The sequence below is a fragment of the Trachypithecus francoisi genome, unplaced genomic scaffold (assembly GCF_009764315.1).
Source record: "Trachypithecus francoisi isolate TF-2019V2 unplaced genomic scaffold, Tfra_2.0 Lachesis_group5, whole genome shotgun sequence".
Classification (NCBI taxonomy): Eukaryota; Metazoa; Chordata; class Mammalia; order Primates; family Cercopithecidae; genus Trachypithecus; species Trachypithecus francoisi.
In genome coordinates this window covers 72,826,995-72,852,468 of record NW_022681470.1, presented here as the reverse complement: position 1 = coordinate 72,852,468, position 25,474 = coordinate 72,826,995, and the positions used below count along the sequence as shown (strand labels likewise).

Here is a 25,474-nt window from a genome sequence, read left to right as displayed (position 1 = left end):
ATCAGAGTATAACTCGATAACAACATAAAGTGGTAGGATTGAGCTTTCTCATTGCTGGGTTCTCCATCAATAGGTTTGTACATCTATAAGAGTATTTGAATGTTTGACATTGAATTACAGTTGTTTGTGTGTATATTTTGTCTTTTAGACAGACGTATAAGCTCCTTGAAAGAGTGAGCCACATCTTAGTTATCTTTGCTTTCCCTAGAACTGCCTGCAGTGCTTAGCATAGTATTTTGCAGGAGATATATTTACAATAAATCTATTCATTAAACTTGTATTAGGCATTGCGTTATCCATAGAGATACATTGACAAATAAGACAGAGAAGATCCCTGCTACCATGGAACTAATCTTGCATCAAAGCAGGAAAAAGAGTGGACTGCACTGTCATATAACGTAAAAATAATAGTATGTTGAAGAAAGAATTTTATTATGGTGTTTTGAGTGTTAAGAAGAAAATAGAAAAGGCCATGCAATACAGAGAAACTAGGTTGGGACTCCATTAGATGGGGTTCAAGTTAGAGTTAAGAGAGTATTAAAATAAGGTCTTATCAATAAGGTGATAGTTACAAAAGTAACTGAACTATGAGAACGTATGAGAACATTCTACATATAAGAGCAATTCTGCATATGAGAACAAAATTCAAAAATGTCATGTTGCAAGGGAACAAAAGTGTTCCAGGTCAAAGGAATGGAAGTTCAAAAGCCCAGATGTAGGAAATAACCTGAAGCATTCTAGGGATAGAAAGGAATCTGGTATGGCCACAGCTCTGTGAATGGTGGAAAGAACACTGCCATGTAGGCCAGAGCCAATAAAATGTGGGACCACATGGGTCATAATAAGAAATTGGGATTATATTATATGAAAAAATTCAAAAGGGTTATATGGTTCATAAAGATGACACTGGCTTACATATACACTTTATACACTTTTATAAAGATCCCAATGGAGTACAGAAGGCCAAGATTTCAACATGAAGGCAAGTTTAGAAGCTATGACAGGAGTTTCTGAGAGAGAGAAATGTGGCTTGAACCAGGCGATGTGGAAGTAAAGATACAGGGAAGTATACCTTATAGAATCTTCTGGGCTTGATGTTAGATTACATTTGGGGGTATGAAAAGTGAAAGTCTCAAGGATCATTATTTTTGTGTGTATTGTCCAAGAAAATGGATAGATGGACAAGATTGGGAGGTACATAGATTGTAGACAGGAAAAACAAGAGTTCTGTTTTGCATGTTTTTAGTTTTTGATATATCATCAGTCATCCAAATGGAGGTGTCAAGCAAACAGTTGGATTCTTGAGTCTGACACTCAGAAGAGAGTTTCAATCTAGACATATGCCTTTGGGGGTCTTCAGCATATGCATATATAAAACCCATACTGAATGGAGATCACCTGGGAAGTCAGTGTTGGAAGGGAAGAGAAGAGAGAAAAAGAAGAAGAGAAAAGAGGAAACACAGAGAGGAGAGAGAGAACAGAGCCTACTGCTCTGAGGCATTACATCCTTTCAAGGTCCAGGAGGGGAAGAGATCCCAGTAAATGAGGCCAGAGGCATAGCCAGAGAAGAAAAGAGAAGAAAGCATCGCACTGATGGGCAAGAAAAAGGGAAAGTGCACTCATTTGTTGAATTGTATAATTCAGGTAAATATTCGATTATGCTTACTTTCACGTATTCCAGGTAAATCGTATTAAAAAGTTTGAAATCCCCAGATAGTCTCTCAGGCCTTGATTTAAAATACACTCAGAGTGACAACCAAGGCAGAGAAATTATCCACTGCTAGTTGTCTGAAATTCACTTTCCAAAGGCAATTCAAAAATAAAATAATCAAAGTAGTAAAAATATATTTACACAAATTGTGTATTTTTGTTCCTTATAGTTAGATATTTTTTAAAATCAACAGAAAAAATATCACAGTTCATGGGGAGATAGTGTGACTTTTGATACACTGTTTATTTTATCCTAACAATAAAACCTCATTGCGTTATTCTTGCCAGGAGTTTGGGTGACACCTCGACACATTATCATCAATTCTACAACTGTGGAATTATATTGGAGTCTGCCAGAAAAGCCCAATGGCCTCATTTCTCAATATCAATTGAGTCGTAATAGAAACTTGCTTTTCCTGGGTGGCAGTGAAGAGCAGAATTTCACTGATAAAAACTTGGAGCCCAATAGCAGGTAAAACTAAAAGAAAACTTTACCAATCATACAGCAAGATTTGTACATTTCTCTGGGTTGATAAGAAATGCATGTCCCACTGAAAGTTATTAAATTGTTTAATTAACTTCCTCATTCCTTGGCCATTCAACAACTAATAAAAGTGCTAAATCATTTAGTCTTTAGACTACACGAAATTTCTTAAAACTATAAATAATTTGTCTTCTGTTTGACATAAAAGCATGAGAATTTTTAAATATACAAAATACATGAAGTATTAAACTTTAAAATTTACCAAATTATCTTCAAAAACATGCATCCTTGAACTAGCAATAAAAGAGATGTAAAGCATTTTGTTTTCCATCAACTCTCCTTTTTTCTTGTACAATGTTTCTCTACTTGCTACACTACATATAGTTGTGAGTAGTTTTAGAGGAAAAAGTTCCACGTATTTGCATTTCATTCCCATTCATTTCTCAGCAGAGACAAAAACATATCTTAAATCAACAGATGTTTTATTGTAGAAAGTAGAGATCAATTTCATTTTATTGTAAGGAATAGCAGATCAATTTAAAAACATCTTTCTCTAAACATATTTCCCTGAACTCCAACCCATTTAAAAATGGGGAAGATTAATTTGAATCCTCCACAATCCACCAGCACACTCCAAGACTTTCCTGAAATCTTCAAGAAAAGCTATGAATTACTAGCAGGTTAAAAATAAAGTTGAAAGCAGCTGAAATTACAATGACTTGGAGAGAATGTTGCCTGTGCAAGAAAAACTACCAAGTCAAGTTTCTGGAAAGGGAGCAAAGAATTTACAATTTGTCACAAGTGTAGGACTAAGCAATGGATACAAAACCCAGTAATCATTGTTCAAGTCTCTTGTGCATGACCTTATCACATTCTTCTTTCTTTTTAAATATAGATACACTTACAAGTTAGAAGTCAAAACTGGAGGTGGCAGCAGTACTAGTGATGATTACATTGTTCAAACACCTATGTCAACACCAGAAGAAATCCATCCTCCATATAATATCACAGTAATTGGGCCTTATTCTATATTTGTAGCTTGGACACCACCAGGTAAAAAAAAAAAAAGTGTGTGTGTATGTGTGTGTGTAAATAATTTAAAGGAATTAATTAGAGATAAGAATGGAACTATTAATATAGTAAATCAGAAAGACATAGTCGGTCTCCTGCATAAATACGAACAGAATCTAAACCACACTTCTAAGTGTATAGATGCATGAGTACACACATACATACATAGAGATACAGGTATCTAGATGTCAGTGTAGATGTATAAGTATATATGCCTTTCTGTGAAAGCAACACTTTCAAGTACAAGAGACTAAAAATCTGTCTTTTTACTCATCTATTTTTTTTTTTTTTGAGATGGAGTTTCACTCTTGTTGCCCATGCTGGGGTGCAATGGAGCGATCTCGGCTCACCACAACCTCTGACACCTGGGTTCAAACGATTATCCTGCCTCAGGCTCCTGAGTAGGTGGGATTACAAGCATACGCCACCACGCCCAGCTAATTTTGTATTTTTTTTTTAGCAGAGACGGGGTTTCTCCATGTTGGTCAGGCTGGTTTCGAACTCCAGACCTCAGGTGATTCACCCACCTTGGCCTCCCAAAGTGCTGAGATTAAAGGCACGAGCCACTGCGCCTGGCTTCCTCTTCAATTAATACAACCAGTGCAAGTCATAGGTGAGAATTACCTTGAACGTTCATTTCCATGTGACTCCTTAGATTGGATCATTGACATTATACCATTCCTTTTATATTATATCAGTGAATGCGGAGTTTGGAAAGACAGTTGTTCACTCCGCCCATGTACCTTGGGTTTTGACCACTTACGGTAGCTGCATTCTTCCTCTGTAAGCTGAATAGCCTTCACTGAGCCATTTAGTCATTATTGGGTTGCCTTGTGACTTAGTGCAATATTATATTTTGAAGTAAGCACCATCCTCAGGTAAAATCCTGACTGCATTAATACCGTGGAGTAAAGAGTAGAGTGAGATTTGCTTTCTCTGTCTTTTAACGTAAAGGACACATGGGGGACTTTTATTTCCAAGTAAAATTTAAAATTGATTAAGATGTTAAATACACTTCAAAAATATGTGACTTTATTTTTAATATCTAGTGTTAAGATGAAATTGAGACACACCCTTTTTGTCCCCATCAGAATAAGTTTAGCTACAGTTCAACAAGGCACCAAATAGTTAGTTTACAGCCATTTGGGCCATCAGTAGATCCATTCCATAACATAATTAGCAGTGGCCTATTTTTATTGAATTGAACAGTCAAAATAGGTAATATTGTATAGCTATAAAGATAGTGTAAAGGCCTAATACATAAAACTTAAGTTCTTATATACCAACATCTTCTGCTATAATCTAAGATCAAAAAGGTTATTTTTCCTCCAAATTCAAAAGAAAGTTTACAAAGAGCTTTATAAGCAAAGAAAAATATAAATTGCTCTAAAATAGTAAATGTACATTATTTCACCCACTTTTGTTTCAAAATAAATATACAACATATTAAACAAAATATAAAGGAATAATTAATAGTGGTAGAATGCATCATAAAGTGCTATAATCTTTATGTTTTAAGAGCGTAGATATTCTTGAACTCTGTTCTTAATGTCAATAGAGGAAAAGACATATCTTCTGCTGTGGGAAATGTACAAATTTATAGCCCCTTTACAGAATTGATTTCTACTTTCATGGAATAGCATTGCTATCTTGTGATTTTTAAATTTTATTTATTTATTTATTTATTTTGTGATGGGGTCTTGCTCTGTCGCCCAGGCTGGAGTGCAGTGGTGCAATCTTGGCTCACTGCAACCTCCACTTCCCGGGTTCAAGTGATTCTACTGCCTCAGTCTCCCAAGTAGCTGGGACTATAGGCACACACCACCATGGCTGGCTAATTTTTGTATTTTTAGTAGAGACGGGGTTTCACCATGCTGGCCAGGCTGGTCTCGAACTCCTGACCTCAAGTGATCCGCCCACCTCTGCCTCCCAGAGTGCTGGGATTACAGGCATGAGCCAATGTGCCTGGCCACAATTTTTTAGTATATTTCTTCTTGGTATTTTTATTGTGCTGTTGTGTTTTTGCACCACAAAATAAAATGAAGCTGGATAGAGCCAATCTAAGACCAGATTTAGCCTACTGACAAGAAAGTTTTAGATTCAGACTAGGGTCTTCTACAATCCAAATTCTCCAAGAACAATAAAGGAGCTTTCAGGGTGATGAGCAAAGTTGGTGATTTCCTTACCATATGACTGGGAAGTCCCATGGTTTATCAAAATATCTGTTATTTTAACATTATTACACATATCAGTTGCCATTGCTAATCTGAAGACTTCATGCTCAGTATGGATTTGAAAATATCTTTATTTTATGACTATGAAAATAAGACAAATGAAAAAGCCAGGATTCATATCCCAGCACTGCCACCTATTAGCTGAACTTAAACAGTCTCTAGGTCTCAATTTTCTCCATCTGTGAAGTGGAGATAACAATAACACCTACATGTAGGCAGGTAGGCTTGCTGTAAAGATTAAACGAAGTAATTATAGTAAATACATTATCTAGTTCTGTATAATATTCTATAGATACCAATGGTGATTGTTTGAAGAATGATTTTTTTGTCTTTAATTGCTCATTTTAAAACATTCTTGTTCCAACATTTGCTGGGTCTCAAAGCCTCCATTTCGAAATAATAAAACTGCCTACTGAGGTTTGGACCTCTTTCAAATTTCCCAGCATGTGTCATTTTTTTCTTTGAATTCAATATCATACTTAAATGTTTAATGTATCATGTTTGAAAGGTATCATTGTGGAATAAAACACAACTTTCACTTGTTTAATATGACCTTAACTCTCACATATCTCAGGCTTTGTATAAATTGCTCATTCTGGTACAGCCTAGGGGATATTGTAGAATACTTTACACACTAACTCTAACCATTTAACCAATGGTTAATAAATCTGTAATATTCAGACTTGTCAATCTTATAGTTTAAGATGCACAAAATCCATTTCAGAAACCATATAATATAAGGAAAGATTAAAATCTTAAATTAAACCTTTTTCCTGGTGCCTAGAAGGATTTTAAACTCAGTAAACAGTCAAATGATTTTGACTTGTGTATCATCTACAGTAGATTTTATTCGAAAGTACCTCACGCTGTGTTTTGATTTGGATAATAAAAACATTTTTCTATTCCTGAATAGTCACAAATATATATTTTAAACAGAAAGAAAATATTTTAAACACAAATATATATTTTAAACAGAAGCTTTACCTACCCATCCAAATATCTAAAAGGACTAGACGTGATTTACCAAAAGCATGGATCACACTCACCAAGTGAAATTGGTGAATTACAATAATTTTTTTCTCTGAAAACATAAATCCACCAGTTTCTCTTGAATGTCTAAAGCAAGCTTGTCCAACCTAAAGCCCGGGATGGCTTTGATTGCCACTCAACATAAATCCATACACTTTCTTGGGTTTTTTTGCAATTGTTTGTTTTAGCTCATCAGCTATTGTTAGTGTTAGTGTGTTTTATATGTGACCCAAGACAATTAATCTTCTTTCAATGTGGCCCAGGGAAGCCAAAATATTGGATACTCATGGTCTAAAGCCAAAATACTGGCTGAATTTTATTTGATTTTTTCAATATGCACTTTGTTTTGTGGTTAATGTGAACAGAGTAATCTTAGACAGGTAAGTTGCTGGGAGAAAAAATGGCTTTGTGGTTACTTGGCAACCGAAAAATTACCTAGACAATTAACTGGATTTTCAGTTTTCAAATTATTGTTCCAATGCTATAAATAAACTAAGTCTTAGTACATGTTTATAAGTCCTACTAGTGAAAGGTAAGATCTAGGGAACAGTGACAATACCCAGTGGGAGAGTACCTGTGATACTGATAACAAATGTCGTGTACATATATTCATATTACTTGGTGTATTTGCCATTTGTTAAACTCCTACTATGTGCCAAACACTGATAAGCTCTTTCTCTGCCTTACCTCAGTTAATTTTTATGCAAGCTCTAGGAGACAGGTAATACCATTATCCCCATCTTAAGGTAAGAAATTTGAATATCAAAAAAGTGATATAATAATATGCTCAACAACACACTGCAGAGCCAGGATTCAAATTCAGGTCTACTGTCTGCTACTGCCTGTTAAGACTAGTTCCTTCCTGTCTTTGGCATAACCCTTAAATCCAAATCGACTTTTCATTTATTGACCAAAGTCTCTCAGATTTATAATGGATCAACTATGATGTTTGAAATAGTAGCTCAGAGGGCCAAGAAACAGAGCTGGGTGTTGGTGAAAACCAAATGATTCTGGGAGAATAGTATTTTACTGGGAGCATCAAAACCAGAAGAATTATTCTTGGAAGGTGGTGAGCTCCTGAAGGGGAAATATCCACATGGCAACAATAACGTTTTGCAACGTGAAGGAAGTAGTAACCAGAAAGCTTTACCTACATATTCTAGAAGGAATAGACATGACTTAAAACCAGATTCCAGGTGCAGGAAGATTTTAGTTAGGTGGGAGAGGAAGAGAGTCACTTCTCAAATTGCTGTAAAGTGATCATCCAAATTCTATTTTAAAGTCTTGGTAAATATCCGCTTTACCTTATTCTTTCTTGATAAATGTCAGTAGTAACATTGCCAAAACACTCCAAGCTCTAGAAAATCAAGATCTCTAGCCTTTTGAGTATCATTTGAACCTCTAAATCAGGTGACATACAAACAGCATATCCTTATAAAAATTTTACTGAATTAATGGAGGAACACAATGGTGAGCGAGCCTCCACATCTATTATGCAGTCAAATGTAAATTGTGGCTATCCTGCCATTTAAAATTATTCAAACATTTGATTTTCTCTTAAAGTCATCCTTCATCTACATTAACTTAAACAGACACGCACACACAAAGAGAGAGAGGCAGAGAGACAGAGAGATATTTCTTCTTTAATGACAAACAGAGCACATACATGTATTTTCCAAAGACTGCCTCTTGTCTTATGGATGTGCAATTTTTTTCACCTTTCAGAAAAGGACATATTGTTTTCTAACACGGAATGGGCTCCACTATTTTGTTGTCCTCTGGCCTTGGGCAAGCTGCATAATGTTTCCCAAGTTCAGGTTTCTCATCTGTACAAGGGGATATTAAATGCCTACCTTATATTGTTACATGAAGTAAATGAGATGGCATGGTACAACTCCATTATTGTTTGAACCTTCATGTAATATAAACCACGTTAGTTTATTCCTAAACAGTCCCTCTCACCTTTTACCAGCTCTCAACATTGGATCAGGACTTTTGTATTCATATTAAAGAGAGCATTTGTATTAAAGCAAACAAAGGATATATGTTACCTTAATAGGTTAAAAATTATGGAAAATTAAATAGCAAATGCTTCATGGAACGTAAATGGTTTACTCAGAATAAAAATGGAGATAGATAACCCTGCTGTTTAGGAATCTAAACATTCAAAATTATTTAAACTCTGAAGGTAATAATGAGTGTTTCTAATTTATCAAGATGATGACTGTATTTTGAACTGTTCTAGCCCTTAATCATGTTCTAATTAACAATGCCATTGCATTAAACACATACTTTTTCTCACTAAGGATGGTGAGTCATTTAGGTTTAACACACAATATTGAAATACTGGTGCTTTTCCTTTAACATTAATATCTTACTCCATTAAAGAAGGAATTAGCAACAATTCACTGAGAAATAATTTTTATTAATATTGCTTTAGAAATATAAATGTTTGGCCGGGCGCGGTGGCTCAAGCCTGTAATCCCAGCACTTTGGGAGGCCGAGACGGGCGGATCACGAGGTCAGGAGATCGAGACCATCCTGGTAACACAGTGAAACCCCGTCTCTACTAAAAAATACAAAAAACTAGCCGGGCGTGGTGGCAGGTGCCTGTAGTCCCAGCTACTTGGGAGGCTGAGGCAGGAGAATGGCGTAAACCCGGGAGGCAGAGCTTGCAGTGAGCTGAGATCCGGCCACTGCACTCCAGTCTGGGCGACAGAGCGAGACTCCGTCTCAAAAAAAAAAAAAAAAAAAAAAAAAAAAAAAAAAAAAAAAATATAAATGTTTTTATTTATCATTTTGATTAAAGGTTACCTAGCCATAATATGGTCTGTTTATGGACATTAGACATCTTGGCATTCAGTTAACTCATCAGCTGCAGTGTATTATATCGGATACTATTCATTTAAAGTCAAAATTTACATTAGCTTTCTAAAGGATTCACATTACATTAATTGGGATGATTCAACATTGACAGTTGTTTCACTTTTCTTAACTTATAAGTGCAATAACCAAATGACGAGGAGTGGTGAATTTCAGAAGAAAATGTAAAACTCACTTCAATGGTTTGCATTTTATTTTGGATATTTAAAAATGTATCTTTCATTATTGAGTTTTAATATATGCTAGGCATTTTGCTAAGAGATTAACAAATATCTCATTTAGTGTTCATAATAACTTAATGTAGTTTGTCCTATTGTTTTTCTCATTTTACTAATGAAAAAGGTCAATTTAGACACTCCAAGCTATTTTCTCTAGGTTATTCTTTAAGTAGGTGTCAGAGCAGGGCTGACCTACCATGGGTCTGAGTCCAAGTGGGACTCAAAACTACTATTCTATATTTTCTCGATATTTTTCCACCTAAACAGTGCCTAAAGCAAATGATTTTTCATGAGTTCTACTGCTAAAACACTGATTTTTGCTTTATATATAGGAAGTATGAATGAAGACAATGTAATTCAAGATCAGTCCACCCAGTAACTCAATAGAATCATTTTATTTGTGGCTCAAAACTTCATGGGATGTAATTCATTTGCCTTTGGGTAAATTGATTCCTCTATTCGTGTAACTAACATGGAAATGATTTCTGAGCCCCATTCAGGGGCAAAACATGGTGCTGGACACCCTAAAAGTTACAAAGAGGAAAGAGACACTGTCCCTCTTGTCAGGGACCCTACCATCTAGTAAGGTAGAAAAGACATAAATGATAAGTATTATACAACCAATGTTAAATTTCCATACAGTTGGTATGAATGAGTTCAAGAGGGTCCTGTTTTACTTCTGTTCCCCCAAAAGGCCTAATCAAGATGCCCCTACCTATATAGTGCAGAATTTAGCTCGATTTGTTAAAGGCACCATGTTAAGTGCAACCAAGTGTTGTGAAACAACTGCCTCTATCAAACTGAATTAATAGTTTTTCCTCTTAGAATTTTTCCTGTTCCAGCTCCTAAAAAAAGATTTAAAAAAGGATTATTGATTGACTTGTCCCATTGTAAAGTATGCACCTGCTGTGAAACGAAGCCATGGAGAAAAAAAAAAGTTGAATAATTTAACTTTTTTATTTGTAAAGATAATCAGGGTTTTTCTGATTACATCTTAACTTCATAAATGTTAAATAACCTATCAGCATCTAGTTGTTGTAAATTATGAAAAGGAGCATTGCAAGGAATATTAACCAACGAAATCCTTGTTCTTTAGTGAACAAGAAAATGTGTTATGGCAGCTTGTCATTGTGCGACTGGTAACTTTGACACCAAATAACAAAACTGCCATTTGCACTTAGGGTAAATTGGTTCACCTGAGCTTCTACTGCTCCTCTTGCTCTGACATAAATTTATGAACTCGGGAACTAACCAAGTCGTGTGGCTTCCCAGCTGACTTTAACAAATATGCCCATTTCATTTCATTTAGTCATCAGAATACCAGGAGGCTCAGTCGTTTCAGACTCATTGCAGATGGTATAGGGTTTGTAGGAACACAAGAGACTTTCATGTCACAGTCCTGTAAATTATGACAGTGGAGGGGGCTCTCTTTCCTAAATGCATGTCAGTGTTTGACGTGTTCACGGCTTAGAGGAACATTTTCTGTTTCAGCACCTCATAGGTATATGTAAAGGACATTTATTTCTGATTAACGAAGAGGTGAAAAATACATTTTCTACGCTCATGGTTTGGCTAGCCGTGTTTAAATCTGGATTAAGATTATGTTTATATTTGACATGCGGTAGAAGCACAGTTTTGTTCTCTCATCCCCTGGGAGTCCTGTCGTTTTTACAACAAAAGTTTCTTCTTGAAGGATGCAAGGCCTGGAAGCAGAACAGTAGGTACAGACTGAAGACATAAAGTAAAACAACCTCAGATGAATTCGAGGGAATGCCACTCCAAATTACTGCTAAGAATGAATAATACAATATTTTCATAGGAATGCAATTTGATCTTATCCAAGTACACATAAAAAAATAAAACCAGATAACAAAATAGTGTTACAAAGACATTAACTTGAATGAATGTAACATTTATGTGTAGTTGGAATAGCAACTTTATTTGAAAGATGGATTCAAAAGTGTTTGAGGGCACATGAAAACAGTGCCATAGCTGTTTTTTGTTCTGTATTTCATTTTGTTCCATTTTATTTTGTAGAGATGTTGACCATTTATTAAGTACTTTCTATGTTATGAGAATACATTAAAAGGATTACAGTTATTTTCTAATTTAATCCTCACAACTCTCTATGAGGTAGCTATTAGTATCATCATTTTACACATGAAGAGACAACATTCATAGAGGTTAGTTAATTTGGCAGTGGTCGCTTGGGAAATAAGGGCAGAAGAAGGATTTGATCAGTCTGACACCACTCTGTGGTTTGTCTAGTTCAACAAGAATGATGGCATGTTTTTTATGAGTGTGTGTTTGTCAAACTTTTCTGTGAGAACTGTCCTAGGAACAAAGAAGACAGGATGAACATGCAATCCCAGGTGGTCTGAAAACAGAGCCTGAAGCAATCATCATTAGCTTGCAATTTCTTTAACGTCTTGCTTTTTATCTTAAAAATTCATGTAAATTTGCCATTGTATTCCAGTGTTTGTCTTCATCCAAAAAATAATACATTATACGATTTATCGTTTGGGAAAACATTTTCTACTAATCTCATTGGCTAAAGAGTGATAACACTGTTATATTTCAGGATATTAGGAAGATCTGAAGAAAACTAAGCCCAGTAACAGGTTCAAGGTCCCGGCAATTCTTCCCGTCTTCATTTTATCATAAATATGTGGGTTCACCGCGAGGCAGAGGTTTCAGTGAACCAAGATCGCGCCACTGCACTCCAGCCTGGCGAAAGAGCAAGACTTCATCTCAAAAGAAAAACAAAAACAAAAACAAAAACAAAAAAACCCTGTGGTTTCAGACAACAGCTTTTATTACTCCCTGTTTTACTGCTATGGCAGGGTAACAATAGGGAGAAATGCCCAAAATGTGATATGGAACGCTTTGTCATTCCAGGATACTCTGGATGGAAATTTCCATAAGCATATCTTCCTGATGAAGGTCAAATTGCAAACTGAGAGGGTCCCCAATTCCTTCTTCAATCTCTCTTACTACCTCAAGCAACACGCTCCAAAAAATATTCTTTGCAGAGAGGAAGAAGCCTGATTACATTACTCTTTATTTTACCTCTGGCACAGTAGTTAAATTTTTCTCATCCATTAATGAACTGAGTCTCAGATGGTCTCTATAATCAATTCTCCTTATCCAACTCTCAAATTTCATTTTAATTATTACAGTGTTGTTGAGTAACAACTGCCAGTTTTGTCATGGAATGGTGAATTAGGACTGGAAGAATAGCCTTTAAATAGGCCTCTTATGTGTATTCACCATACCAGTAAAGAGAAAAAGTTATTTTTTAGGCATTTAATTTTTGTTATGGCATCTTTTCCTGTTTCTTTATGGAGAAAAATAGTATAGAACTCTTTATTACCTGAAACTAAGTGGAAGTGTCATGGGTCAGGCCAACTTTTCATCCCATGTCTAGGGTAGAAAATATACACTGAGTTCATTTTAAAGCAATAGCGAGAGACTAAAATTACATTGTCCTTTGGTTACAGTATGAACAGTTGTTCAGCACACTGGCACATCAGCATAAACATTTTCTTCTGTCCTACAGTTGGTTCATTCTGAGGTGACTGTTACAGAGTCTTCAACTCTACAATTGGCTAGCAAAAGTTCTAATCATTCACCATACATATAATTTTCTAATCTTGAACTTTTAGAAAGAAAAACTCACACCCAATTTTAGTGAACAAAGAAACGGGATTCTGCTGGTTCCCCTTCCTCAAACAGGGAAATATATGTTTCCCAAATTTTCCACATCAAAGCGATATTCCAAAAAGAGGTACAGTAAGTCCTTAATGTCACTGATAGGTTCTTGGAAACTTCAACTTTGAGTGAAAAGATGTATAAGGAAACCAATTTAAGCTTAGGCTACTTGACATAAGCAAGATTTAAGTTGCAAAGCATATTTCTGGTCACGAAAACATCACCAAACTGAGCATCATCAAAGAAAGACCAAAACACTTCTAATATTAAACTGAAATAAATATGAGCTATACATACATTTAAGAAAGATTAACAGAAACAAGATCATTTTTAACCTAAGTTTTGGCAAATCAGCGAGTGACAACAGCCATAGGGAGAAATGTTTTTGAGCAGAAATTAGAAGAAACTCCCCTTACCACCATGCATTAGTAAAAAGCAATCACAAATAGGGCAAGCCCACGGAAGGCTTTTGTACAGCATTGTTTATTATTATGCATCTATATGATAGTAACACACTTAATGAATCTTTACTTTACAACTATTCATTCATTCATTCATTTTCTGACACACTTTTTCCAGTTCAGGGTAGGGGTGACCAGGGCCTAACCACGCAGCTCAAGGCCATTCCGTCACAGGGAACACACACACACCCCCACACTCACTCAGACTAGGACCATTCAAACACCAATTAATTTAATGAGAACATCTTTAGGATATGGGAAAAAACCAGAGTACTCATAAAAAACCCACGCAGACATGGGGAGAACATGTAAATTTCACACAGACAGTGGCTGCAGCTGGGAATCAATTTTTTTCCTCATCAATATTAATGAAACAATGTTGAACAAAACAACATTATTCGAGGACCTACGGTACTATGATTGTTCCTGTATTTGAATATACTTTGATATGAGCCCATAAATCTCCAGGGCAGGTGTATTTCAGGTTGGGATACTTGGTCTGCAGAACTTTAAATTTCTACCTATAATATGCTTGTTCCATCAGTAATAATTCTTACTTACCCATCATTTGTTTCCTTGCTTCCGAACAGTCTCCAAGAATGACTCTGCCTTACTGTACATGTTTTCTCAAACCTATCTTGTCATTTTTCCCCCAGGTGTCCTACTCTAAGATTCCATTATCAAGGAAAAGCATAAGTATAGTGATATAAGTGTTGCTGTCAGATGGGCCTAAGTTCAAGTCCTAGCTTCTCCAATTAATCAGTGTGCAATCTGAAAGAAGTTATTTAACTTATCTGAGTTTTAGTTTTCTCATCTTAAAAAACAGTAGTATTTATCATGCAGTATTGTCTTAAGGGTTCGTTCATTCATTCAATCAACTAACATTTATTGAGCTGCTACTTTGTGCTAAAGTCTAGGCAGTGGAACCACACTGGAGAAAACAAAGTCCTAATTTATACAGTTGGCATTCTAGTAGTATTAAATGAGATAATACATGCTGCCTGGCATAACAGAGGGATGCAATAAAATGACTCTTCATGTTCGTACTACTTCTGCAGGCATTGTAAAGACTTTCAAACTGGTTTCCCTATGTCTTGTCTCTCATGTTTTTAAGCCACTATTCACTTCCCAACAGTGCTATCATTCTAAAATATAGATAGACTCTCATTTTCTTGTTTTTACCTGCAAAGTCTCCTTGTTGCTGATTATATATAAAGCCCAAATTTCTCAAAGAAATAATTGATGAAATTTAGTAGTCACTTGAGTTTGGGAGTGAAGAAGGCAGGATCCACTCTAAAAGTCTTACTCTAAGATTTCCATCCTAGGAAAATGGGAAGATGGTATTATGACTTACCAAAAGAGGAAACCTAGGGAAAAAAACAGGCTTGGGAGTGGAAAATATAGCTAGTTCTGTTTTAGACTTGTTGAGATTATAGCCTCTGAGGAATATCCATGTAGAAATGCCTAGTAGGCTGTTAAAAATACAAAGCTGTAATACAGGAAAGATAGAAAGCTAGAAATAAGAATTTAGGAATCAATGATAGAATGTTAGTAGTTTAAGCTACTAGAATAAATGTACCAGATAGTTTAGCCATCATGCTCTAAATTTAAAATAAACATTCTCAGTCTGGGTTGCCAAATTTTACGCAATCTAGCACCTTTCCTGAGGAAGCAATTGATCAGTACTCTTGAAGATGATCAATATCTCCTTCAGACACCTCTTTTTCATCTCTCCTACACAAAATCCTGAGCATCTTTGGTTTCTACCAGCCCTTCCACTCGGTAAATATACAGGCCACATCTATAAAAAGCAAAACCACATTTCATTCCTTAGACTTCATCTCTCTTAGGTCATTGAGTCCTGTGCTTTCTCAGTAATGTTGTCTGTAGATTCCACTGTTTCTAGAGTAAAGATAGACTTATGTAGGTACTACAGAAGTAAGTAACTAAACTCATAAATGTTAAAAACTCTCAGATCAAGGAGAAAATGTAATAGGAAATTCCATTATATTCTTCATTCAAAACTCATATCCTGTCCTTGAAAAAGTATGCCTGTTGTTCATGACCAAAGAAAACTTAACAAGCATTTAATTATATAAATAGATTTTGATGAGGCTAAACTGACAAGACCTACTTTCTTTAGGAAGGAATGGTGAAAAATGGCAATAATTGAACCCAAATTTTCTATGTATTTAGGGCCATAAGTCTTACTGACAGTGAACTGTCCCGGCCCAATAATTAATGCACTGGGAATTCTCTAGGTAGACCATGATTTGATATTTTATGGGCTGTTACGTCAAGGATCCATATCAGATAGGAGGCATACACAATGCTTGACAGAAAAATTATTGTCACAAGCAAAATCGGTGTTGTTTTTTATGAACTTTAAAAGTAAGTAAGCCTAGAAAAAATATACGACAACATAATTGCCTTATATGTTTTAAGTGAAATGTGCCTTCATTTTTATTTGCCAATAGAGTATATCTTTAAATAGAAATATTACACTTTTCAAAATAGATTACGCGATTATGCACATTTCTTACTTTTGGAATACACAGTCTAATATTTCCCAACTTAACTTTTATGCAGCTTTTGATTGCTATATTAAGAAGTACTTATTTTTCAGTTACAACTTTTTTTTTTTTTTTGAGACGGAGTCTCACTCTGTCACCCAGGCTAGAGTACAGTGTCATGATCTCAGCTCACTGCAACCTCTGTCTCCTGGGTTCAAGCGATTCTCCTGCCTCAGCCTCCCAAGTAGCTAGGATTACAGGCACACACCACCCTGACTGGCTAATTTCTGTATTTTTAGTATAGACAGGGTTTCACCATGTTGGCCAGGATGGTCTTGATGTCCTGACGTCATGATCTGCCCACCTCGGCCTCCTAAAGTGCTGGGATTACAGGCACGAGCCACCATGTCCGGCCTCAATTACAACATTTTAAATAGACATTATTTTTAAGAGACAAACATTTGTTGCCCATTCTGTGTGTGTATATATATATATAATTTGTTTATGTTCTCTCTCTCTCTCTTTAAAGGGATTCTCATCCCCAAAATTCCTGTGGAGTACAATGTCTTACTCAATGATGGAAGTGTAACACCTCTGGCCTTCTCCGTTGGTCATCACCAATCCACCCTTCTGGAAAATTTGGCTCCATTCACACAGTATGAGATAAGGATACAAGCATGTCAAAATGGTGAAAGTCTTTCAGACATTTGCCCTGGGTGTTTATGAAAAAGTATTTCACTAAAAAATTTCATTAAAAAGGAATAGATTCTCAGCCCAAATACAAAGACTAACTTTTCATTTCTTATTTGTAGTGGACTGTTTACCCAGAAAAATCACAGTCTGGTATCCAGTGAAGCATTATGCATTTCTGCACATTAAATCATGAATATTTAAATATATTAAAATGGTGGTTTGCAAAGTCTTGTTTTATAAGGCCCTTTGAAAGAAAAACGCCTAGCTCACATAAAGGAGTCTCTGGTAATATAAAACACAAATGAGTATTCCAAAAATTTCACAGAAAATATATTTACCTTGGCTTTATTTAAATTTTATCCAGGAGGAGGAAGTGAGAAGTTATTTAAAAGTTGAATTATACCCAAATGAATCGTGCATATTTTATAGTGCTTCCTTGAACCCTACTTCATGTATACAAACTATCACCTTGTGTTTCATGGTTTAGGCTGTGGTCAGTGAAATTTTCATGTATCTGTGTTGTGTTAAGGAAAAGCCTCCCCCAATTCCTTTATCTCTCCAAATGGATAAATAGCTAAACATAAACTGAGATTTAGGACGGGAGAACAGGGAATCAAGAGAGGTATACATTATTTTATTTATCTCTTTTAAAGTAAGTATAAACATTAACAGATATGGATATATTATATATATTATAGATGTGTATATCATATGTAACATGATATATGTGATGTCGTCATACGTGTTATATAACATATAATACTCATTTGCTAAATAAAGTATGTAACTCACCTTAATATACAAAACATTTTGCTTCACCTTAAAGAAATTTATCAGACTTGATGTGCAGTTAAAACTCCTGTATTGAATGTCCTTAGGAATTTCTCTTTTCACACAGTGCTAGTTCTCATGGAGTTGGTTAAAATTATGAGTCTGCAATTTTGCTATGCTGAACTCATCAGAAATTGCTAGTCGGTTTGTCCACTTTTCTCTAAAAAATAGACCATGGCATTTTTGTTTGAGGGATATTGCTTTCTCTGATCTGTCTTCACCTGATAAACATGAAAATAATTTTAAATTAATGTTTTATTGATTTAAGTGCAAGTCAACATCTGCATCTCCGTGTCCCTGAAACTATGCAATGGAGGTACAATATCCTTCAAATAAATTGTTTGATTCTTGTGTGTTTGAATAATGTCCATAAGTTTAAAATATTGGCAAAATAAAATATTATTAAAAGCATACAAGATGTGTAGGCCACACAAACACTTGTGAAATTCAAGTGCATTATCACTTTCTGGTTAGAATGACTACAATAAATAGAGAAACTTGAGCTCAGACAAGAATATGCCTTATTGTTTATGTCTATGTAAATATGTGGCTAATTAATGGGTTTTCCAGAAATGATTTTCTATTTAAATGTTCACATCCCATAATCTGAAACACATGTACAAGTATATATGCAAAAGCACAGGTAAAAATAATTTTCATGATATCAGTACCCTTCTATATGAATATGTAGCTCTTTTCCTTGCTTGAAAAATTACTGAAGAACCTCAATTTATTTTCAAGGAAGTTGTGGAGTTAGCAGTAGGATGTTTGTCAAAACACCTGAAGCAGCCCCAATGGATCTTAATTCTCCTGTTCTTAAGGCACTGGGATCAGCTTGCATACAGATTAAATGGATGCCACCTGAAAAACCAAATGGAATCATCATCAACTACTTTGTTTACAGGTAAGATTGGCTGTTACTATTATTTTTAGTTATTTAAGAATGTGTAATGCTCCAACACGGCAGAATCAAGTGCGTTTTATATTTCCATAAGAGTATGAATGGGAATTCATGTTTTGTTTTTGTGGGTTTTTTGTTTGTTTGTTTGGTTTGTTTGTTTGTAGCACCTAACAGTGGGGACTAAGACTGGTGCTCAAACTTTTACAAATTAACCAAGGAAAAAAGTCATAACTACCATATAACATTTTGGATAGAGATCTGTTTGAAAACTGAGACCTTATAGCCCACATAGACTTATGTTTAGTGATGGGACAGAACAGCCCTCTAAAGCAGGGGTTCCTAACCCCCAGGCCACAGACTCCGTGGCCCATTAGGAACCAGGCCACACAGCAGGTGAGTGACCGGTGAGCAAGCATTACCACCTGAGCTTCACCTCCTGTCAGATTAGTGGTGGTATTAGTTTCTCATAGAAGTTCAAACCCTATTGTGAACTGCGCATGTGGAGGATCTAGGTTGTGCCTTCCTTGTCAGAATCTAATGCCTGATGATCTGAGGTGGAATAATTTCATCTTGAAACTATTACCCTCTAACTGCACTGCACCAGTGTGTGGAAAAATTGTCTTCCACAAAACCAGTCCCTGGTGCCAAAAAGGTTGGGGACCACTGCTTGACCAAGAAAACATAGTCTTTCCAGAGAGGAAACCAGATACAAGACAAGAATTCTAATATTTCTCATTACTTATTATGTAGAGATTAAAAAGGTTTTTCTCCTCCTCCAAAGATGGTGCTTTTCATAAGCAGAAAAAGGAGCTCTCCTCTCCAGTTTTCCTTCTGTCTTAATAAGCCTCCACTCCACTGGTTAGATGGTGTTATAGCAGCTTGTTCCATCATGTGCAGAATTTATTGAGTGTACCTACCTAAAATAAAGAAAAGAGGGAATAGGGAAGAGAGGAAGAGAAAGATTGAAGAAAGAGAGAGAGACAAAGAGAAATTGAGAGAGAGAGAGAAAATAGTGGAAGAGAGAGATAGACCATGAACATTTTGGTTTGAAGGATATTTTGCTCTAGTCTTCACCTGATCAACATGAACATTGCTTTAAATTAATGTATTATTGGCCGGGCGCGGTGGCTCAAGCCTGTAATCCCAGCACTTTGGGAGGCCGAGACGGGCGGATCACGAGGTCAGGAGATCAAGACCATCCTGGCGAACACGGTGAAACCCCGTTTCTACTAAAAATACAAAAAAACTAGCCGGGCGAGGCGGCGGGCGCCTGTAGTCCCAGCTACTCCGGAGGCTGAGGCAGGAGAATGGCGTAAACCCGGGAGGCGGAGCTTGCAGTGAGCTGAGATCCGGCCACTGCACTCCAGTCCGGGAGACAGAGCGAGACTCCGCCTCAAAAAAAAAAAAAAAAAAAAAAAAAAAATTAATGTATTATTTAAATAAATAATGAATGAGAAGGAGAAGGAGCAGGCAAAGGAGGAGCATGAGGGAGAGATGTAGGTAGGTTGAGAAGAAGAGAAAAAATAGAGAAAGTGAGAGGGAGGTGAGTAGAAAGTACAATGCAAAGAGCCAAGGGGGCAAATAACCTGTCAACTGATGGCTTGCTACTTAAGACAGAAAACACAATCATTGGTAGGCATACAGGATTTGCAGACTGAAAAACCCAATCCCATTCTGAAAGCAATGTATTTCCTTTGAGTGTACAAAGCAGAACACCTTTCTTCTCAGACCCTCATACCCTGCACCTCTTCAACATCCTTTATTAGTGTCTCCAGCAGCCTCAGGCCTTCCCTTGTTTGCTCCTCTGCCCTGGAAACTTAGTGAAACTTACTTAGGCTCCTCTTATAACTGTAGATATTGAAATCCTTTGATTCAGATCAGTCTTCAGTGATGAGCTAAGGACTTATAGAAAAAATTACAAAAGGAGAAAATATTATTGCGTTTCTGGTTATGTAAATGACATTACCAAAAATGAGCAAGCCAAATTTCTTCTCAGCAAACATTAATCTGAAGAAGAATATTTCTGATTCAAATACACATGAACACGTAAAAATGGCTAATGTGAATTTACATTTTACACTAAGCACATTAGTGCAGGCTCTAAAATGCCCACCCTCTTGAAATAGTTTTCTTTCATCTACTTAATGATAATTGCATGAGAAAAGCACATCAAATTCCTATTCAGAATAAACGGAAATAAAGTATCTGTTATAGACCAGGACGTGGCTTCACTCTGTTAGTTTTGTAAATAAAGCTCGTGATTACAGTGACTATTCCATGGCAGCTATAGAGAGGGAAAACAGGAAATATAATGCAGAAAGCCCGCTTCAATGAAAAATACTGTAAATTGAATTTGACAGCATTTGATGGCATCTGATTATTCTAGTCACAGCCAAACAATGATATAAAGAGTAATATGAAACAGAATGTGTTACTGCCTAGCAGACTCAAAAGCAATAAACCTTCCTCCAATGTGACACAATCACTTCACAATCATAATTGTAGCCTGTTTGATACCTCTGAGTACAGCAGAAGGGCACTGACTGACATAGATACATTTTGTTTTTTATTTAAAGTGAAATGAAAATGGCGCACTGGGGCTCCAGATACAATCGTTATATTCACCTACATAGGCATGAATCACTTGGCAGTTATTTCAGCTGAAGTTTAAATGTGCTTAGACAACAACAATATCAAATTTTTCTTAGATAGCTGCAAAAAAAAAAAATCAGAAATTTGTAAGGACAGAAATAGAATGGAGACACATCGTTCTTTTTCATTCTGAGACAACACAGAGCCCTTTATATAGTTATAGCCACCAGCCTGCAGTATTTCTGAGGAGGTTATGGCATGTAATTTCAACTTCATCATTGGCCTTCTCTTTCTTCTATCAGTACCAAAGGAAGTACATTTAGCTCAAACCAAAGATGGGGTTTGGCCTATGCAGATATTTTTATTAACTTGCAGGAAGTCCACTTGTAAATCTCATTTGAAAATGTTTGCCACTCTTTTCTCACCAAGCCCCTGAATCATTTTCTCTTCTGTAACTGTCCTTTATTGTTTAAATATTCCCTCTGGATATTATCCTATTAAAAATATCTGACCTAATAAAGACAGAAGATGTTTATGACTTCAAAAACAAAACAAAATAACCTAAATATTATCCTATTAAAAAGTGTCTGCCCTAATAAAGATAGAAGATGTCTATAATTTCAAAAACAAAACAAAGTAACCTAGTAAGAACAAGCTGTTAATATGATTCCCTCTGCTTAGTTTATCTGTTAATTTAAGCTATTTTGTTGACTATATATAAGTCACAACAAAAGATTTGCTACAAAAAATTTTGTAAAGAATAGAGACAAACATTTAAGTTAGTGTTTTGCAATCTGTTTGTTGACCACATGTAGACAAGACTATCTTGGACATCTGCTTCCTCCTCTCAATGAGTTTGGCTTGTATAATAGTGATTCTTCAGTATTCCCCCTTTATTTTATATCTGTAATCTTGCAAGTGGCAAAAATCTCATCACTTCCATCTACAAAATCCATCAAACACATTAAATTGAGACTTTACAAAACATGTAATAAAATAATCTCCTCCCATTAGGAGCTTTAATTTTAACAGAAACCAAATTTCATGGGGTTTATTATTCTCATGAGCTTTCTCTTTAAATAAAAAGATTTGATCAATGTACATTGAAGGACAAAACTATATACAAACACCCTGTAAACACTGTGCAAATAGAAACAAATGATGGCACTTCCTTCTGAGTATTTAGTAATATTTTAAAGGATAAAATCTGAAATCGTTTTGAAGACTGTTTGATATGAAAAGGTTTTCAAAGTAGGAAAGTGAAAACAATTTATAAAATGGATAATTAAGCTGATTGAGGTAACTAAGAAAAGATGAGCAATGAATCAAAGGCAAAGGAATTTTGATGTAATTCAATTTGTATTGGGTAGAAAGATGGATATAGATATGAATATTTGTATAGATGGATACAGATAGACAGAAGACAGACATCCATCTGTCCATACATGTACATATCTACTGAGAGAGACACAAAGATCTATGAGACCTAAGCCCTTTCATCAATGATCTTCACTACAGTGGGAGATAGAAGACAAGCTAAATAAACAAACGAAAGCATAAAATATATATTGGAAAAAAATAAATATTTACCAGAAAATTTAGAGAAGAATTCTCTGTCTAGAATATTCATGGAACACTTCATCAAGTTCATGCTATTGAGACTAGGCCTTATAAAATAAAGATTTAATGACTATTTAAATTGTAAGAGAAATACATTTGTTGGAAAAAATGTTTTAACAGTAGAGAAGATTACCAAGGTTATTATTCATTCTTATGATTTACTCATGGCATATATAATTTTCACTAATAGAAGTAACATGATTAATTTTAATATATTAACATTAATGTTTTCTATTTGTATTTTCTTCTTCATAAAAAGATTTATATTGTCCATATTGTTCTGCACACATACACACCTAATTTCTTTTAATGACTCATCAATATTCTGTTATATGGATGTGTATCATATATTATTTAGCCAGTACCCTGGTGATGGCAAGATAGGTGATTTTCAAGTTTTTGTTACCACAGCAATTCTCTAATAAATATTCTTACAGTAAGTATACAGAGAATTATTCTTAGTACTAGAAGTACTGGGTCAACTTTTTGTGCATTTAAAATTGTTGAGTATTCCTAAGTTGTCTTCCAAATATTTTATGTAAGACTTTCTAATTCTGAAAACTTTTATTTTTTTATTTTTTATTTTTGTATTTATTTATTTTTTTATTATACTTTAAGTTCTAGGGTACATGTGCATAACGTTTATATCATGTATAACTCCCCAATGCAATCCCTCCCTCCTCCCCCCTCCCCCTGATAGGCCCCAGTGTGTGATGTTCCCCTTCCCGAGTCCAAGTGATCTCATTGTTCAGTTCCCACCTATGAGTGAGAACATGCGGTGTTTGGTTTTCTCTTCTTGTGATAGTTTGCTAGGAATGATGGTTTAATACAGGGTCAATCTTCCAAATCTGTCAGCTCAATATTTTAACTGGTACATTTTTGTTGTTTTAATTCAAGTTTTGATCATTATAGTAAGATTGTTCATTTACTTAAAATATTGATCTTCTATTTGGGAGGGGTGTGTATAATATATTATAAATTCTTAGACTAATTTTCTACTGGATTATTTCTTATTGTCTATATTCTTTCCACATTAAAGAAAGTCTCCCTTTAGTGATCATATTAAAAATAACACATTAATTATTTCTTCCAGCACTTTTATGGCTCTAATCCTTATTTCTAAATATAGAATTAATATTGTTATAGGAAATTAGATAAGAATTCATTTTCTTATAAAATGCTAACTAGTTCATCAACATTATTTCATAATCCACTGATTTGAAATGTCACTCATGCAAAATTCCCATGTGCATCGGGTTCATTTTAGGACTTTTATTCAGTTTCACTTGTGGTAAATAGGGATTTTAACAAGCAGGGCCTGATGGTGAAGACATCATAAGTGAATAAAATAAATAGAACTGGCCGGGCGCGGTGGCTCAAGCCTGTAATCCCAGCACTTTGGGAGGCCGAGGCGGGTAGATCACGAGGTCAGGAGATCGAGACCCTCCTGGCTAACACGGTGAAACCCCGTCTCTACTAAAAATACAAAAAACTAGCCGGGACCGGTGGCGGGCGCCTGTAGTCCCAGCTACTCGGAGGCTGAGGTGGAAGAATGGCGGGAACCCGGGAGGCGGAGCTTGCAGTGAGCCGAGATTGCGCCACTGCACTCCAGCCTGGGTGACACAGCGAGACTCCGTCTCAAAAAATAAAAATAAAAAAATAATAATAATAAATAAATAGAACAAGAAAAATTTCCAACACGTAAGCATAGGATTCAAGGAATGGTCAGTTTGACTGGAGTCATTGCTATTAGTAGGGGACATTTAGAAGATCAGCTTAATGATAGATTTTGGATCTAAGGAGTTTAGGTTTTTTATTCAGAGGCAATGTGAGCTGCTAAAGGTTTAGGGGGTAAATAGAGAAGCGATGTAATATAGTGGAAAGAATGTGGCATTTGTAATCAGAAAATATGACTTTCAGGGCCTGGCTCTAACACTTACTAGTTATGTGACCTTAGGCAAATCACTGTGTTCCCTGATTTTCCATTTTTATGTGAAGAGAAGATAGTGAATATAAAAAATAATCAACCTCTTGGAATTCTGTAAGAATTAAAGGAAATAATATGTGTGAAATTACTGTTAAATGTGAAACATGATAAAAATAGAAAGTTATCCTAGATATGTTGTCCAAAGCCATGCTTTAGAAAGATAAATCTATCTGGCAGTTGTAGATGTACATTTAAAGTCAAGGAAAGAGGTTCATGGTTATAAAAGTAGCGGCTTGCATAACAGCATGCCTGGTAGGATTCTGCTTTCCTTTAAATATACAGTATATTTTTTACATGTATATGTATATAAAAAATGTCTGGAATATTAAACACCAAAATAGTGCTAGCAGTGCTTATCTCCAAATATTAGGCTATCAATGATTCTTTTAAATACTTCTACCTTTGTTCATCTGTGTTTTCTTATTAATTTTGATAATCAATATATCATATGGTCTACTAAAGACAAAATAATAAATTTTGTGAGCCCAGATGCAAATCTATCATCACTCTCTTTCCAATTTTCCTATTTCCTTCTT

General features: G+C 35.5%; 1 protein-coding gene across 1 annotated transcript in view; it reads left to right on the top strand.

Annotated features, from left to right (window-relative positions):
• The window catches only part of USH2A (usherin), an 809,712-nt gene that overhangs the window by 664,560 nt on the left and 119,678 nt on the right, over nucleotides 1–25,474 (top strand). Inside the window, exons 56-59 of the mRNA XM_033195653.1 lie at nucleotides 1,999–2,182; nucleotides 3,090–3,247; nucleotides 16,844–17,002; nucleotides 18,580–18,742. Of these exons, the coding sequence (XP_033051544.1) occupies nucleotides 1,999–2,182; nucleotides 3,090–3,247; nucleotides 16,844–17,002; nucleotides 18,580–18,742 (664 nt within the window). The remainder of the gene's footprint in view (nucleotides 1–1,998; nucleotides 2,183–3,089; nucleotides 3,248–16,843; nucleotides 17,003–18,579; nucleotides 18,743–25,474) is intronic.